Source organism: Lissotriton helveticus, chromosome 9, assembly GCF_964261635.1.
Source record: "Lissotriton helveticus chromosome 9, aLisHel1.1, whole genome shotgun sequence".
Classification (NCBI taxonomy): domain Eukaryota; kingdom Metazoa; phylum Chordata; class Amphibia; order Caudata; family Salamandridae; genus Lissotriton; species Lissotriton helveticus.
The window spans coordinates 134528109-134542683 of record NC_136070.1 but is presented as its reverse complement, the minus strand read 5'-3'; the positions used below and the strand labels follow the sequence as shown (position 1 = coordinate 134542683).

Here is a 14575-nt window from a genome sequence, read left to right as displayed (position 1 = left end):
GGGCCGGATTATGCTGTGGGGTGCTACTAAAGAGAAGGCTATATAACCAGCCCTGTATTACAGCTAACATAACCCCAGGCTGATATTTGTAGGAGAGTAGGATCTGCTTACTATGGTTACCCCCACTTTATGCTGGTGTTTCACTGTTTTTCGACTTTAGTCTGGCTGGGGCCCTGCTATCCAGGACCCCAGCCTAGCTGCTTCCTCTCTAAATTGATTGCGTGTACTTTAGGTACACTCCAGATTGGTTACTGGGTTACCCTTGTGAGTCCCTAGTATATGGTACCTTAGGTACCAACGGCATAGGTACCCCAGAGGCCTACCAGGGGCTGAAGCATGTATTGTGCCACCTCTGGGAAGCCTTCCAAAATGGCACCACAGGTCTGCTACTGCAGCCTGGGTAAGGTGGTGCATGCACCCCTTACTAAGATATAGGTTACCTATATCTAACTTTTAATCACTGACACATATAAACCTATAAGTCCCTCCTATGACAGGCCTTATCAATCCTGAAGGCAGAGTGCTTGGTTTTGTGTGAGAGTGTGCCCTTGCATGAGCAGGAACTCTGCAGCATTCGGAATCTATTCTCTGATGCTGTTTTGTGATGCAGCCAGACCATATACTCTTAAGTGCATTATAACCTCGCGGTACATGCTAACTTTGGAATGACTGCATGAAAACATGTTGTGTTTGGTGTCAAACACTTTGGAATCCTACCCCCCGCCAGTCCTGGCGGTGGGGGTTGAATTCCACCCTTCTAGAGGGAGAAAACATGTACACACTAACCTAACCGGTAATAGTTTAAAAGAGCCCCGGCATCACAAAATGGATGCTGCAGCCACAGACACGAGTCTGACCTCCTGCTGCTGGACGAAACTTCGGCAGGGGAGGCCTGGACAATATGTTTTCTGTCACAGGGAGGTGTAACCACCTCCCAGACAGGCTTTAGTGTATTGGGGCTGGGTGGGTGCATTCATAGAATGCTTTTCAACAGTGCTGGGGGACACTTCATGTTCAAACCGGTTGCAGAGGCACTCAGCCCCTACTCTGGCGTGAAACTGGACAAAGGGAATAGTTGTAACCACCCCTCTTTCCCTGACCCTCCCATAGGTGGGTCCCCAGAGTATGTCCAGCCCCCTAACTTAGTATAAGTATGGGAAACCCAGTCCTTAGGACTTCAGATTACACCTGGACGAAACTCTGCAACATATATCCTGGAACTTCGACATTCTATTTCGACTAGAAGACGGAAGAATCTCCCTTGGGGTCAAGTAGTGACTCCCTGTTCAAACAGGCAACAACGACGCCGAAACCCGACATCAAAAGACACCTATGTACCCGGCTTCCCTGGGTGAGGTAACTCGAGTACTCCAGTGCTTCCGTGGGTATTGACTCTAGAACTGCCTAAATCTAAAGCAGTTTGCTCCAAGTCCGCTTCCAAGTGTCCTTAATCTGTAATTTTCCAACCGCGACTTTCCCCATAGAGGTTAATGGTGATTTGCTTCTGTGTTTAGACACTGCATGCGTCCCCGTGGGTCCCCTGTGTCACTACCTTGGGTGGTTCCTGGTGGCCCCAGTGGTTCTAAAGGCTCTAGGCCTTGTATTTATGTCAGTCGTGGTTCTTATATCACTTTCTTAATATATGGTTTGGTACGCCCCTAGGGCTCAACGTATATTGTGCTAATTTACTGTGCGCTAAATAAGTTTACTGTATGTACTTTTGCCTATAGCCTCATAAAGAGACTAGAGGAATGTGTTTGGAATAAATACATATATTTTATGTATATACCTGGTGTGCTTCTCCTTTTATTTGGTCATTCATGAGATTATAGACTGGTAAAACAAGCTGCTTTACATTCCTTCAAGACTTAGCCTGAAGGCTTATCTACACAGCTACCACTAGGATAGCTTCCTATATAGGTTGTATTTAAACCTACCATCAATAAGGGTCGTTTGGACTGGTGCAAGGTGCCCACTAGAATAGTGGACAGCATATGCCAGGCCAACTTCTCACAATATTGCAGTCACAAGGCTCAGGTTTCCCATCTGGCTGCTGCCATCTTGTCAGTACCGTAGGTACTGGTGGTGGTAACTGGCCAATCAAGTTCACCTATAGCAGTGGGCTGCCCTATGGGAGGTCAAGGGCAGTCACTAGCAGCTAGCGGAGGCTGAGCCAAGCCCTGTCATCACAGCTGGTTAAGTAGAGCAGCCCTCCTGAATAAGTGTGCCACCAACCTCTACTGAGAGTTAGCTGAGTACATAGCAGCGAGAATGAGCAGCAGGGTGTTCAAATGACACTTTTCTCAGTACACCCAGCAAATGCAGGTGAAGATCCTTTGATACCTACACTGAAGAGGCTTTGAACAGGATTCTCTATGCCCTGAAACCGTCCAACCACCTCATTGATCCACTCCCCGCCAACGCTGTTAAAGACTTAACCCCTTGGCTTCTACCCCTATGGACCAAAATCATCAATAGCTCACTGCAATAAGGCCGTATCCCAGACTCCCTCAAGGTCGGACAGGTCTCACCCATCCTAAAGAAACCAACAGCGGACCCCCTGGACCTTAACAACTACCGTCCTATATCTAATATTCCTACTTTGGCCAAATTACTTGAAAAATGTGTGCACCACCAACTGTCTAAATATATTGATCACTTTGACCTTCTTAACAACCACCAATCAGGCTTCAGAGTTGGGCATAGCACTGAATCAGCCATGACACACATTATCGACGATGCGCTACAAATCCTTGACCAGATTGGTTCATGCTTACTCATCCTACTTCTCAAACTTACAATAGGTCTTTCAGGGTCAGTGTTAATTTGGTTTACTTCTTTTCTCCATAATCGAACACAAAAATTCTTGGTCTACAACACCCTATCCAAACCAGTACCAGTAAGGTTGGGAGTCCCGCAAGGGTCCTCATTATCCCTGATGCTGTTCAATCTGTTAATGGAACCACTCACCAAAATTCAGCAGGCCTCCAACGTGCAATACCATATGTACGCTGACGATACACAGCTGTATCTTAAGATCAACACTCTAGAACAGTACTTCCCAAACTTTTAACTCCTGAGAACCACCAATGACTCACCACTGGAAGCCGGGGACCCCCAGCAATTTGTATGATTTAAATTACAAACATTAAAGGAGTAATAAAAAAAAATAAACACACACGTGCACACAAAATAAATACTCGAATTCCCTAAGGATTTTAGTATTTTATATTGAAAGAGTTTGCAAAAAACTGAAAATTTGAATAGGAAGGTTGGTGCTGCATCTCCGTGATTAACTTTTAAAGTGCCGGAGTGGAAACCCAAAGAAGCCCTGGCAAATGTATTCGGACATGTCCCCATACAGTGCACACCAAGTGCAGTGAGTGAGCTTGACCATTACAAAGGGGTCTTTGGGAGGCTCTCCCCTAAAGAAAATTTAGGATACAATGGTGCATTCTACAACACATTCATCATTATATATTGAATTGTACTAGCTTATAAAGAATAGTAAATGATGACCTTACTATGCACCAGGATACAACAATCTTTGTTGGGGTTCTTCAATGATTCCCTTATTATCACCCTTCAACAGTGCCTCTCATTTCTCCATAGCACATCTGTCACATGTATTTCATTTGTTTTATAGCATCTCTCCTACCATTGTAGGATGTCAGAACACTTAACTTCACACACATATAGAGACAATGAATCATACTTGTAAATCAGTGTAGAGAAAATGTTACATAAGTCAAAAAACTACAAGGTGTAGGATTCACATGTCTTTCATACTGTTAGGCATTTTTAAAGAGTACTTGGTCTGGAAAAGCACAAACTCAGGATTCAGAACATAACACAGTGGTTAGCATTGACTAACAATACAAATGTATTTCCACCCTAATAACCCCCTTTAGCAGCATCAGGACAATGAAAGACTGGGAAAAAACATAAGTTACTAACTTGTACTATGCAGTGTGTAAGCAGCTCCTTGATGACAGGTTATAGGTCACTGTGCTAGATTATGATTGTCTCTTATGAGCTGCAGAGTAACAAAAGAATCTATGTGACAAAAGCAGTAACCCACTGACCTATGCACATAAAATACTGTTTTTTAAAATGCATGGCACACGTTCTTGGTTGCAGGCATATTAACCCTCTGTGCTACATTAGATAAGTCAAACTTGCCACTGGACAAAACTCATCTCTCTCCAGCAGGTACATTCATCACTGGTGTTATCTTGACACTTTTATTGTTGCTCTAAAACTGCTAATTCTACAAGGAGCTTTGCAGTGCTTTTAAAACTGCTGCCTGCCGACCCCCTGGGAATGTGTCACGGACCACTGGGGGTCCATGGACCCCAGTTTGGGAAACCTGCTCCAGAAGACATTAAACAGCTTAACACCACACTCATGATCACACAGTCATGATCACACAGTCACGGCTGGCAGAAAACCATCTCAAATTAAATGCTCAAAAAAACAAATTCCTCCTTATCGCTCCACTCGCCAAATTCCCCTCTATACGTGACTTGATCCAACATCTGACTGCACTCAATGTCCAACCCACCATTGTTGCAAAATCGTTGGGAATAACTCTAGACAACAATCTCACCATGCAAAAACACATTAGCAACGCCACAAAAGGAGCAAACTTCCAGGTAAACACTCTGAGGAAGTTGAAACCCTTCCTACCAGTCAATGACTTCAAGCTGGCTGTACAAGCTCTAGTTATACCTCGTGTGGACTATGGAAGTGCATCTTTATGTGGCCTTCCAAAAGCTTCGACAGCTCCGCTTAGAGCCTCACTAAACGCAGCCGCGAGACTCATCACAGGCTCGAAAAGAAGCTCCCACATCACCCCTGACTTAAAATCCCTGAATTTGCTCCAGTTGGAAGCAAGAATTTATTTTAAAATTGCGTGCATGACACATAAGGCCTTACACTACAATGCTCCCAGCTACCTCGCACAGAAATTGACAATCTCAAGATCCTCAAGGAGTGCAGACAACCTACTACTGAAACCCCAAAGATTCAACAAGAAGAAGACATATAAACAAACCTTTTCTGGAATGGCCCCAAGGATTTGGAATACTCTTCCACCAGAAATCAGATTAAATGTCTCCACCGTCTCTTTCAAAAAGCAAGTTAAAGCGATTCTCATGGCAAAATTCACCTGATTACAGACTAAATAACGCTGAAAATGCATTAGTACCCTTTCTAGTATTCCACCCTTATGCCTAAGACCCAACTAAACATTCTGTCACATGTTTCTGATCCGATTTGTATCAACCTGATGTTCATGTTATGTACTCCACGTTTATTATCTATTATGCTATGCTAGACTTCCCCCTCATTTATTGTTATGTACACCCTGCGTGTTTATTGGAAAGCGCTCTGATATCCGCCAGGATTTTGTCGCGCTATATAAAACCTTCAAAATAAAATAAAAAAATAAGATGCACCCTTCTTCGAGGCAGGCAGTCGCCAAAGCTCAATAGAGGGGCAACCACAGTCTTGGCTGCCCTGGCAACACCCAGCAATTTTCTAATATTTGACCTTGAGGGGTCATAGAGCTATGCAGTGTCTGATGACAGTGACCCAGATAAACACTTGAGTGTGGAACAGAGGTGTGAAAAATGACTTCTGAAACAAGACGCACATCACGAGTCAATCTATCCATGTATTCATATTGTGTTTTGATGTTTACAGACGACAGAAACAGTTGAGCCCTGGCAAATCCCTGTACCACGCCCTGCTGAACTCACTAACATTGCATGAGGACAATGTCAAGCTCCATATCATTCATGAGGCTACCAAGGTAAGACCGAACCTACGCCAATTGGTCCTTGAACAGCAGTAGTGCATTATTGGAGTACTAAGAGGCTCTTCTGGCTTCTAAAAAATTTTCTTTTTTTCAAACAAGCTCCCTGCTCTGTGTGGGAATGGAGAACGATTTGTGTATATATTGGGACCAAGAACAATTTTCTTCGCTTATTTATGCACTTGAGAATCTGCATTTTCAATCCTTGTACTTATTCTGAAAAAGTCATAAAATAGCCAAGTTGGAAGTTAAAAGAAATGTCACTGTTAAATTTATCATCGAGCACTAATACAAATTAAGACAATATGCATTTTATTAATAGAGTTATCTCTTGATCCTATTATCTGTTGGTTGCACTACCCTCGTCGGTGCACCTTCCATGTATCCTGGAAGAATGGAATTCTGGGTCAGTTCCCTTAGTTGTTGTATATTGTGAACCTACAGAATGGAAAATGCAGGAATGTGGTCTGGTCTCTGGGTTCATGATGTAGATCAGCAACAAGAATACCTCCCATACTTTCTAGTCATATATCCAAAATGGAATACAGTCAAAATGTGAAGTAAATCTAGACCTAAATTCATTGTTGTAATCTACAAGTGCTGATCCAAAAGTTTTGAGGGTGGTTCATTGTTGTCTAAGCATGTGGAAAGTAAGAGCATAATTAGAGGAAGGCGGTACTGGGCAATCCATCTGAAATTTACCCTTCCTGCTTTCAGTTTGCCAGCCTGTTTTAGAGTGCTTTGGAATGTTGTTTCCTAAATGCAGAGCTGTTCTTGCACTGAATACTGGTTGGAGTGGCATCAGAGGGGCCATCCTACTTGGGGCGGCTTCTTAAGCTGCCATACCTGCTACCATCCATTCTGCGCTTTACAGTGGTTGAGGGAGGTGGGGCTTGGTCTAGTTAACTTTGTGAAAACCACTCACAAAGCAGTTACCTCCAATGATGACCACATGAGGAGGAGTTGGCCTAACGTCTAGGGCGGTCATCCTCGAATCTGGGGAACCGGGTTCGAGTCTCAGCAATGACGCTCAACATCTTGTGATTCTGGGCAAATCACTTAATCTCCCCATGCCTAACAAAAATAAATGTGTCCTCTTGTAACGCAACTGGTGCTATTTTAAAGCGCTCTGATACCCAATACCTTAGGGTCCAGTTTGCGCTATATAAAACTCCGTAAAATAAAAAATACCCCACACCCTGGTAGAAAAACTCAAATCTTTTGAGGGACCTTAGATATGTCTTTTCTTAAAATGGGCCCTCGATTTGGGGATCTTTCTTCAGCAATGAAATAAGTGACAACATGTTTGAAATGCCAAAGCTACTACCGACATGGAGGGAGGAGGTGCTTCAGGGAAAACTGTCATCCAAACCAACAGACCGCTTTAAATTTGGCAGGCTGGCCACCGCTGGGATGACTTGGGTGCTTCTTCCATTGCTCCAGATGTAAGGCAGCTAGCTCACCATTCTTTAAATGACCCCCTTCGATTGCCAAAAAGTTGTTTTCTGACTACAATTCCAGAGCATAAACAATGTAGTCCTTCTACTGCAACTCATATGTCAAGCTAATGTCACAAATGCCAGAGCTTGATGACAAACCTCATATAATGTCACATTAATTGCTTTGCTTCACCATGCCAATACACAGTTCGCCCCCTCTATAAAAACAATAACAATAACTTTGTTTATGTAGTGCTTCATACCACACTACTTCCATTTGTTGTAAATAGCAGGTGCTGCTCTTACCCAATTTAATGGGTGTGCCCTCGAGTATCGAAGCCAGAATTTTGTGGTATGGAAATATCAAAGATAAACTATTAAAACTGAACTATCAAAAGATAAGTATAGATTTTCTTTTCCTAACTCTCATGTATGTAACTTGACTATATATATATATCCTCTAGAGGCACTTAACCTTATCTTTCAATATCTTGGTTTTTGATAATTTGCCCATGATAATCTTGTATCACTGTAGTCCTAATGTCGATATTCAGAAGTGCACTTATTAATGGACTCAGTTTACCACCGTTGGGAATATAGAAGGCTAATTATACTTTTTCCAGAATCATGTTTCTGACCTGCAGATCAATGGATTTCTCGGCAGCAAGAATTCAACACACTACACCAGTCGACCGACCTTCAAAGGATGCACAGTTTTACCTTCATAACCTTTGGGGGCTGCTTGCAGTCCAAGAAATAACGCCCAAATCAATGTGCTTACGACACTGTACCCTACCTCTGACAGATGGCCAATATTCAGCATATGATCCTCCCTAGCTGTCTTCGAAAATTGATTCCTGCCGTTATACTTATTTTATTTTATTTATTTATTATTTATTTATTATTTAAGTTTGTATAGCGCGACAGCTACCCCAGAGGGTTTCCCGGCGCTAAGATTGTGCGACTAATAGAAGATGGAAGAGGCCAATGCAGTTATTGGTCGAAAAGCCATGTCTTGACGGCTTTGCGAAAGCGATTGTGGCTGTCCACCGACCGAATGATCAGAGGGAGAGAATTCCATAGCTTAGGCCCCAAATAGGCAAAAGAACGGCCTCCCATCCTGGAGAGTTTGACCCTAGGCACAGAGAAGAGAATTTGGGGGGAGGAACGAAGGGAACGGGTAGGGGAATGCACTTTCACCAAGGTCTGTAGATAACTAGGTGCCACCTTCTGCCTGATCTTATGCATATAGGTAAGCACCTTGAACTTCACTCGGTTTTCCACCTTCAACCAATGAAGCTCTTGAAGATAGCCAGATATGTGGTCGGTTTTGCAGCAGCCGCTAAGAAGGCGAGCTGCAGCATTTTGCACCAACTGTAGGCGTCGCGTGGCTGCCTTGGCCGCCCCCCAGGTAGAGTATGTTGCCATAGTCCAACCGGGAGGTGACCAAGGCATTCACCACCGACCTCTGGGTGTCCTCTGGCAGCATCCACAAGATCTTTCTCAACCAGCGTAAGATGGTGAAACATGTGGATGATACCTTGCTGACTTGGCATTGCATTGTCAGGTTCCTATCAATAACAACACCCAGATTTCGAACCTGTTCCACAGGTACTGGGAGAGGGCAAAGTTCTACAGGCCAATGTCTTGAAGTCCATAGGTCAGGTTTATGCCCCAGGACAAGAACCTTCGTCTTACCCCCATTCAACTTGAGAAGGTTATAGTCCATCCACTTGGCGATTTCTCCAAGTCCAACCAGAAGGGGGGAGGTGGAAGCTTTGTCAGACTTAGTGAGTGAGAAAACAATCTGCGAGTCATCAGCGTACGTAAATAGGGTAAGACCGACGCTGTCTGCTATATGGGCCAAAGGGGTGACATACAGATTGAAAAGTAGGGGACTAAGAATGAAACCTTGAGGGACACCGTGAGGCTGGGGATAGATAATGGAGGTGGCGGCTTGGGAAGAAATTTGAAAAGTGCGATCAGCAAGAAAGGAGGCCAGCCAGCCCAGGGCTGATCCTTCCACGCCCACGGTGGCTAAGGCTTCCAGGAGGATTCAACCAAAACCATGCTTGTTCTTCTTTTCCCGAAGTAACTCATAGCCATGCAACTTGATGACGCCTCAATATTGCCTACTAACTGAATGTCCCAAATGGTCTGGCTTCTACATGGGCTTCAAAGAACATGTCATTAAAAAGCCTGAGCTCTCTCTTTCACCTCAAGATTAAACCAAACTGATTCCAACTTCCTAGCGATCACATTTGTACATTGAAGAGGGAAACATCAAATATTTCATCCCGTCTCCAGTACCTCTGAATGCAGACTTCCTTACAGAGGTCTGCCTGATCATATACCACAAGAAATGTTACCTCATTGCAATCGCCCTTTGAGTTGTACACAGGCTAGCCTCCCAAGCATACAGTATTTTGCGATTTCGATTGGATCATCTTCAAAGATGCATTCTCAAGAAAACAGGTTTGAGATGTCATGAGTGATGTCACTGACCATGTCATGAGGGATGTAATATGTGAGGTCATAAGTAGTGTATTGCGGGGGCGTAAGTAATATTTAGCTCAGGTAACCATAACTGCTGAATTTCACTGGTTTTGTATGCCTGTAAACTGCGATGTTTCCAGTGAGAATATAGATATATATATATATATATATGTATATTCACTAAAGAAAACATAGGTTCTAGGGGTGTTATAGTTAGCTACACATTTCACTCGTATAAAACCATTGAAATTCCCCCGTTATAGTTAGTTGTACTAACTATAACTCGCGCGCCCGCAATCCACTGCTGATGATGTCACATATTACATCATTCATGACATGGTCAGTGACATCACTGATGACATCACTGATGACATCTCAAATGACATCATATATACCACCAATGCTGACCTCAGAAGGAAATAAGCGGGACACATGCTCCGGGCTCAAATGAAGGATTTATTTGGCTAATTACAAAACGCTTTCCTGTAGTCTGTGAAACGCTATGGCAGACGCGTTTCTGGCCGCAATGGCCGTCATCAGTGCCAGTCCCACAGGCAAATGAAATTTCGTGGGCTCCAGAGACCACTCCCTTAATAGCAGTCCCTCGACTCCTCCTCCCACAGGTGAGTATGTATGCACCTCCCAGGAGCACTGCATGATGGATGTTGCAGTCCACGAGGTCCCGCATACAGGTGTATGGGACACAGACCCAAATTAATGTCCCCAATTTCTTGGCGCTTCCTGCATTCCACAAGGATGAGGATGGAACTGGCACCGCTGGTTAGTAAAAGTGTGCTCCTGGGGTAATGGGGTAATTTTCCTTTCAGTGAAAAACATCACACAGTAACACAATTGAAATTTTTGATATTGGAACAAATTAAACCAGGCAGAAACAACAAGAACACGCTATTGAAACGCGAGAACTTTTGGATCCGTTACATGGCCACGATGCAACCGTACGGACTTAACGATCGGATGGAATTTCTTTGCTACCTGTAATATTGTTAATTGTTTGATATATCTGTAATTTATCATATCCTCTTCACTGCCTTTACTTATATTCTATTCTCCTTGGTAAATAGCCCATACTAACTCATTACCACCCACTATTTCACCTCCCCACTCCAATATGGCGCCCGTTAATACTGAATATAGCTTAGTCCTTTCACTGTTTCTACACACGTGAACGCTAGTTTAACCACCACGAGCACCAGAGTCCTCAATGCCTCCAACCACACGGACGTGTGCGGCAGCCTTCATCGTCCTAAGTAAGTACCAGCATAATGGACCCATAACGCTAATGCTTATGCCAGACTAATCTGCATGTTTTAGTTGATGCTTTGTTTAGAACCCGTAGCAGTGTGTATGCATTTCACCTGTCTGTATTCGGACCGGAGGCTGAGTCACCATCTTTAAAATATTATCGAGCACCGAGCACTCGCAGGAGTAAAACTGCACATCCATCTACGGATACTTTTAGCCATAAGCCTTAATCCTGGGCACACCCTGGTTCATAGAACACACGTCACACGTTAACCGGATCCCCTATTTTTGCACAGAGTGTAATACACACATTAATCACGTCACAGACGAGGGTTGTAATTATATTTCATGTCACTGATGGACGTTCATTTTCTTTAATTGTAGAGCAATCCCCTGAGGAAGGGCTGACAGAAAGCCCGAAATGCATTGGGATATGAGATGCTATTCTGATTAACATGAGGAGGCACTAAGTACTATAACCATGAAATGAAATGAGTTATATAGACTATTGAATGAAAAGAAATAAACGCTTTGATGAAGTAATAGCCAACATGTTGGATAATTGATTGTTTAAACCCTAACCAGGGTCAAGATCAGATAAATTAAGACTTTGTCTTCAAAAGCAGTGCACTGAGGAGTCTTCCCCTCTGACAGGGGAAGCCACGTACTAGTCTTATTGCTTCCTGCATTCCACCTCAGGGGTCCTGGGTATGATGGTCCGGCCAATACCTTCATTTGAGCCCTTATCAGGCAGCGCGATGATATATATATCAATCTGCCTTGAAGACTGAGTGGATGTATAAGTGTGTGAATGGAGGATTTAGTACCAATGTGATTGACTGTCTAAGTGAGGAATGTTAAGTGTCTCACTAAATATATGGGATAGTGATTAAACTGTATGAATACCTGTATCACTCTATCTCTTGTTGTGTAAACTTCTACATAAGTTGGTTACTACCTATATGAAAGTCTACATTAGTTAATAATTAGTTAAATGCATATTTGTATGGGATAGTGAATGAATGTGTGTGTGGATGGGTGGGACGTGTGTGACTGGAAAGATGTATAAATAGTTGATTTAGTAAGTATATGAGGTTAAGACTGTATGTGGAAACAGTTGTTTGGGTGATTGAATCTCTTTATGGGTGTGGTGATGAGTAAATATATTTCTCAATGATATATGTCCAACAAACTAAAAATATAAAAGGCAGTGTATGTGACAGTTATTGTATATAAATGAGTATACATAATACTCAGTGATTGTATGATTTATGTATGGATAACTGTATACTTGTAATACTGATTTTATAACACACTAAGTGTGAGTTACTATCTATATGAATAAATAAAGTGGTGTTTGTGTAAGTGAGTAGCTTAGTAAATATAAGTATGATCAATTGTTTGCATAAGTGAGTAGGATGTCTGCATAAAGGAACAGGATATGCGCTGGTGTGTAATGTTGATGTAGGTATATAAGTATATTTAATTGTGTTCTATTGATCTTTGTTAGCATGTATGAGTGAATCTATAGGTAAGTGTTTAGATGTGTGTGTAGATGTAGAAATCACTGAGTGGGTTTTTAGAAACTTGTACTGTTGTGTCAATGTTTCAAATATGGTACTTCATATTTTATAATGTGTGTTAAAAGATTATGCTACTGTATGATCAGGTGTATCAGCTTGTCACATGGATGATGCCATCAGTTATGTCATCAGTGATGTTATTTGAGATGTCATCAGTGATGTCGCTGACCATGTCATGAATGATGTAATATGTGACATAATCAGCAGTGGATTGCAGGCGTGCGAGTTATAGTTAGTACAACTAACTATAACGGGGGAATTTCAATGGTTTTATATGAGTGAAATGTGTAGCTGACTATAACACCCCTAAAACCTATGGTTTTTTCAGTGAATTTGTAAGGTTTTTTAAATGCTAATTCCTAACTATAACTTATCTGAAACCTATGGTTTTTTCCGTGAATTTCAAAGGTTTTTTAAATACTAATTCCTAACTATAACATGTCTGAAACCTATGATTTTTTCAGTGAATTTCAAAGGTTTTTTAAATGCTAATTCCGAACTATAACATATCTGAAACCTATGGTTTTTTCAGTGAATTTCAAGGAATTTTAACATGCTAATTTATAAATATTTTTATTGTTTTTTTTATATTTTCTGACTACTTTTTTTAATCTTTTTATTTTTAGATGTTATTTTTTAAATACATTACCCCTTTTTTCACGATTTTTTTTTACATAAAAATATTTTTTTCCCATTATTTTATATTGTTTATAATATACTTAAATTATTTGTATTCTTTTTTCTTTTTTTTTGCAGTTGCGCACCCTACAAACACCCTACTCATTTACTGCGCGAAACGTGTCCCCCATTTTAGGGTCGCCGTCTAGGATCCGCGAAGGGTGTGCGACGGGTACAACTTTTCCCACGCGGTTGCTATGCGACTTGTGCGCGATGCCTTGCGCATACGTGAGATGTACGTATAACGCGACGTGCCGGACACGCGGTAGCGCGTGACGTCGTACACATATCAGATGCGGTATGTGCGCGACTTCCGCGATTTTTTCAATCTTGAAAAACTTATTTATATATATTTAATATAAACATTAAGACAAGAAATTATCTGAGGTAATTATTTTAATAATTTTCTTTAACTCTCTTAAAAAGTACATCACTGTTATCCTATGGGTAGAAATTCACTTAGCAGGTAAATAGTGTTATCGTTACCTTTTCTTACTCAGTGGTGGATCCTGGATACAGCACTGCTGCATCTCCTCTAAACAGTTGAAAGAATGCAAATTACCAAAGACGCGTGGAGGCCCACGTCTTTTTTTTTTTAAATGTGCGGATCATACGCGCACCCCGCGACTTTTCCCAAAAAAAGAAAAAAAATTAGGGGCCCTGGGAGACCTTTTGGGACCACCTGATGAGACCTAGAGGATCAGAGAGTGTCTACCCTCCCCCTTTTCACGTTTTAAACACACATTTCACATGCTTCTTCAGCCTCCCTTGTACCGAGACATAAAATGACTGCCAACAGTTTCTAGTTTCGAATGTTGACAACCACTTGACATGCAATTAGCCTTCAGCGCTTGATTGGAAGGGTGCGCTTATGATACGATGACAATAAGCGGAGTATACGTATTAAATATTTTTATGGGAAGTGGGCCGCGTGGCCCCCCTCCCGTGCCCAATTCTGGGCACCGGGGTCCCCAGCCACCAGGGCATGGCTAATTATTTATTATTATTTTATGGAGGAGGGCTGCAAAGCCCCCCTCCTGAAGCCACTTCAAGACCACGGGGACATCCGAACTCCATCTATGTATGTACCCCGTAGGAGTTGCCGTCACTTTGCGCATGCATGTTTGTGGTAGCGCATGCGTGTTAATGTTACTCATGCGCACAATACGTCCCACCGTCTGGATGTACACCTAACATATTTCATTTTATTTGCGCATGCTCAATTACAACATGCCCAATCACAGCTCTACCACCCAGTGACATCATGCTAAACCAATCATCTTTCTGAAAAGCATTTA

The 14575-nt window shown here is 42.3% G+C and overlaps 1 protein-coding gene across 4 annotated transcripts in view; it reads left to right on the top strand.

The window, feature by feature from the left end:
• GANC (glucosidase alpha, neutral C) overlaps window positions 1-14575 on the top strand; it is a 360817-nt gene that overhangs the window by 50744 nt on the left and 295498 nt on the right. For all 4 annotated transcript variants that reach the window (XR_013600863.1, XM_078659630.1, XM_078659632.1 and 1 more), the window contains one exon: window positions 5707-5815. Coding sequence is in view for 3 of the 4 variants with exons in the window: in XM_078659630.1 (XP_078515756.1) it covers window positions 5707-5815 (109 nt within the window). In the remaining variant the exon portion in view is untranslated. The remainder of the gene's footprint in view (window positions 1-5706; window positions 5816-14575) is intronic.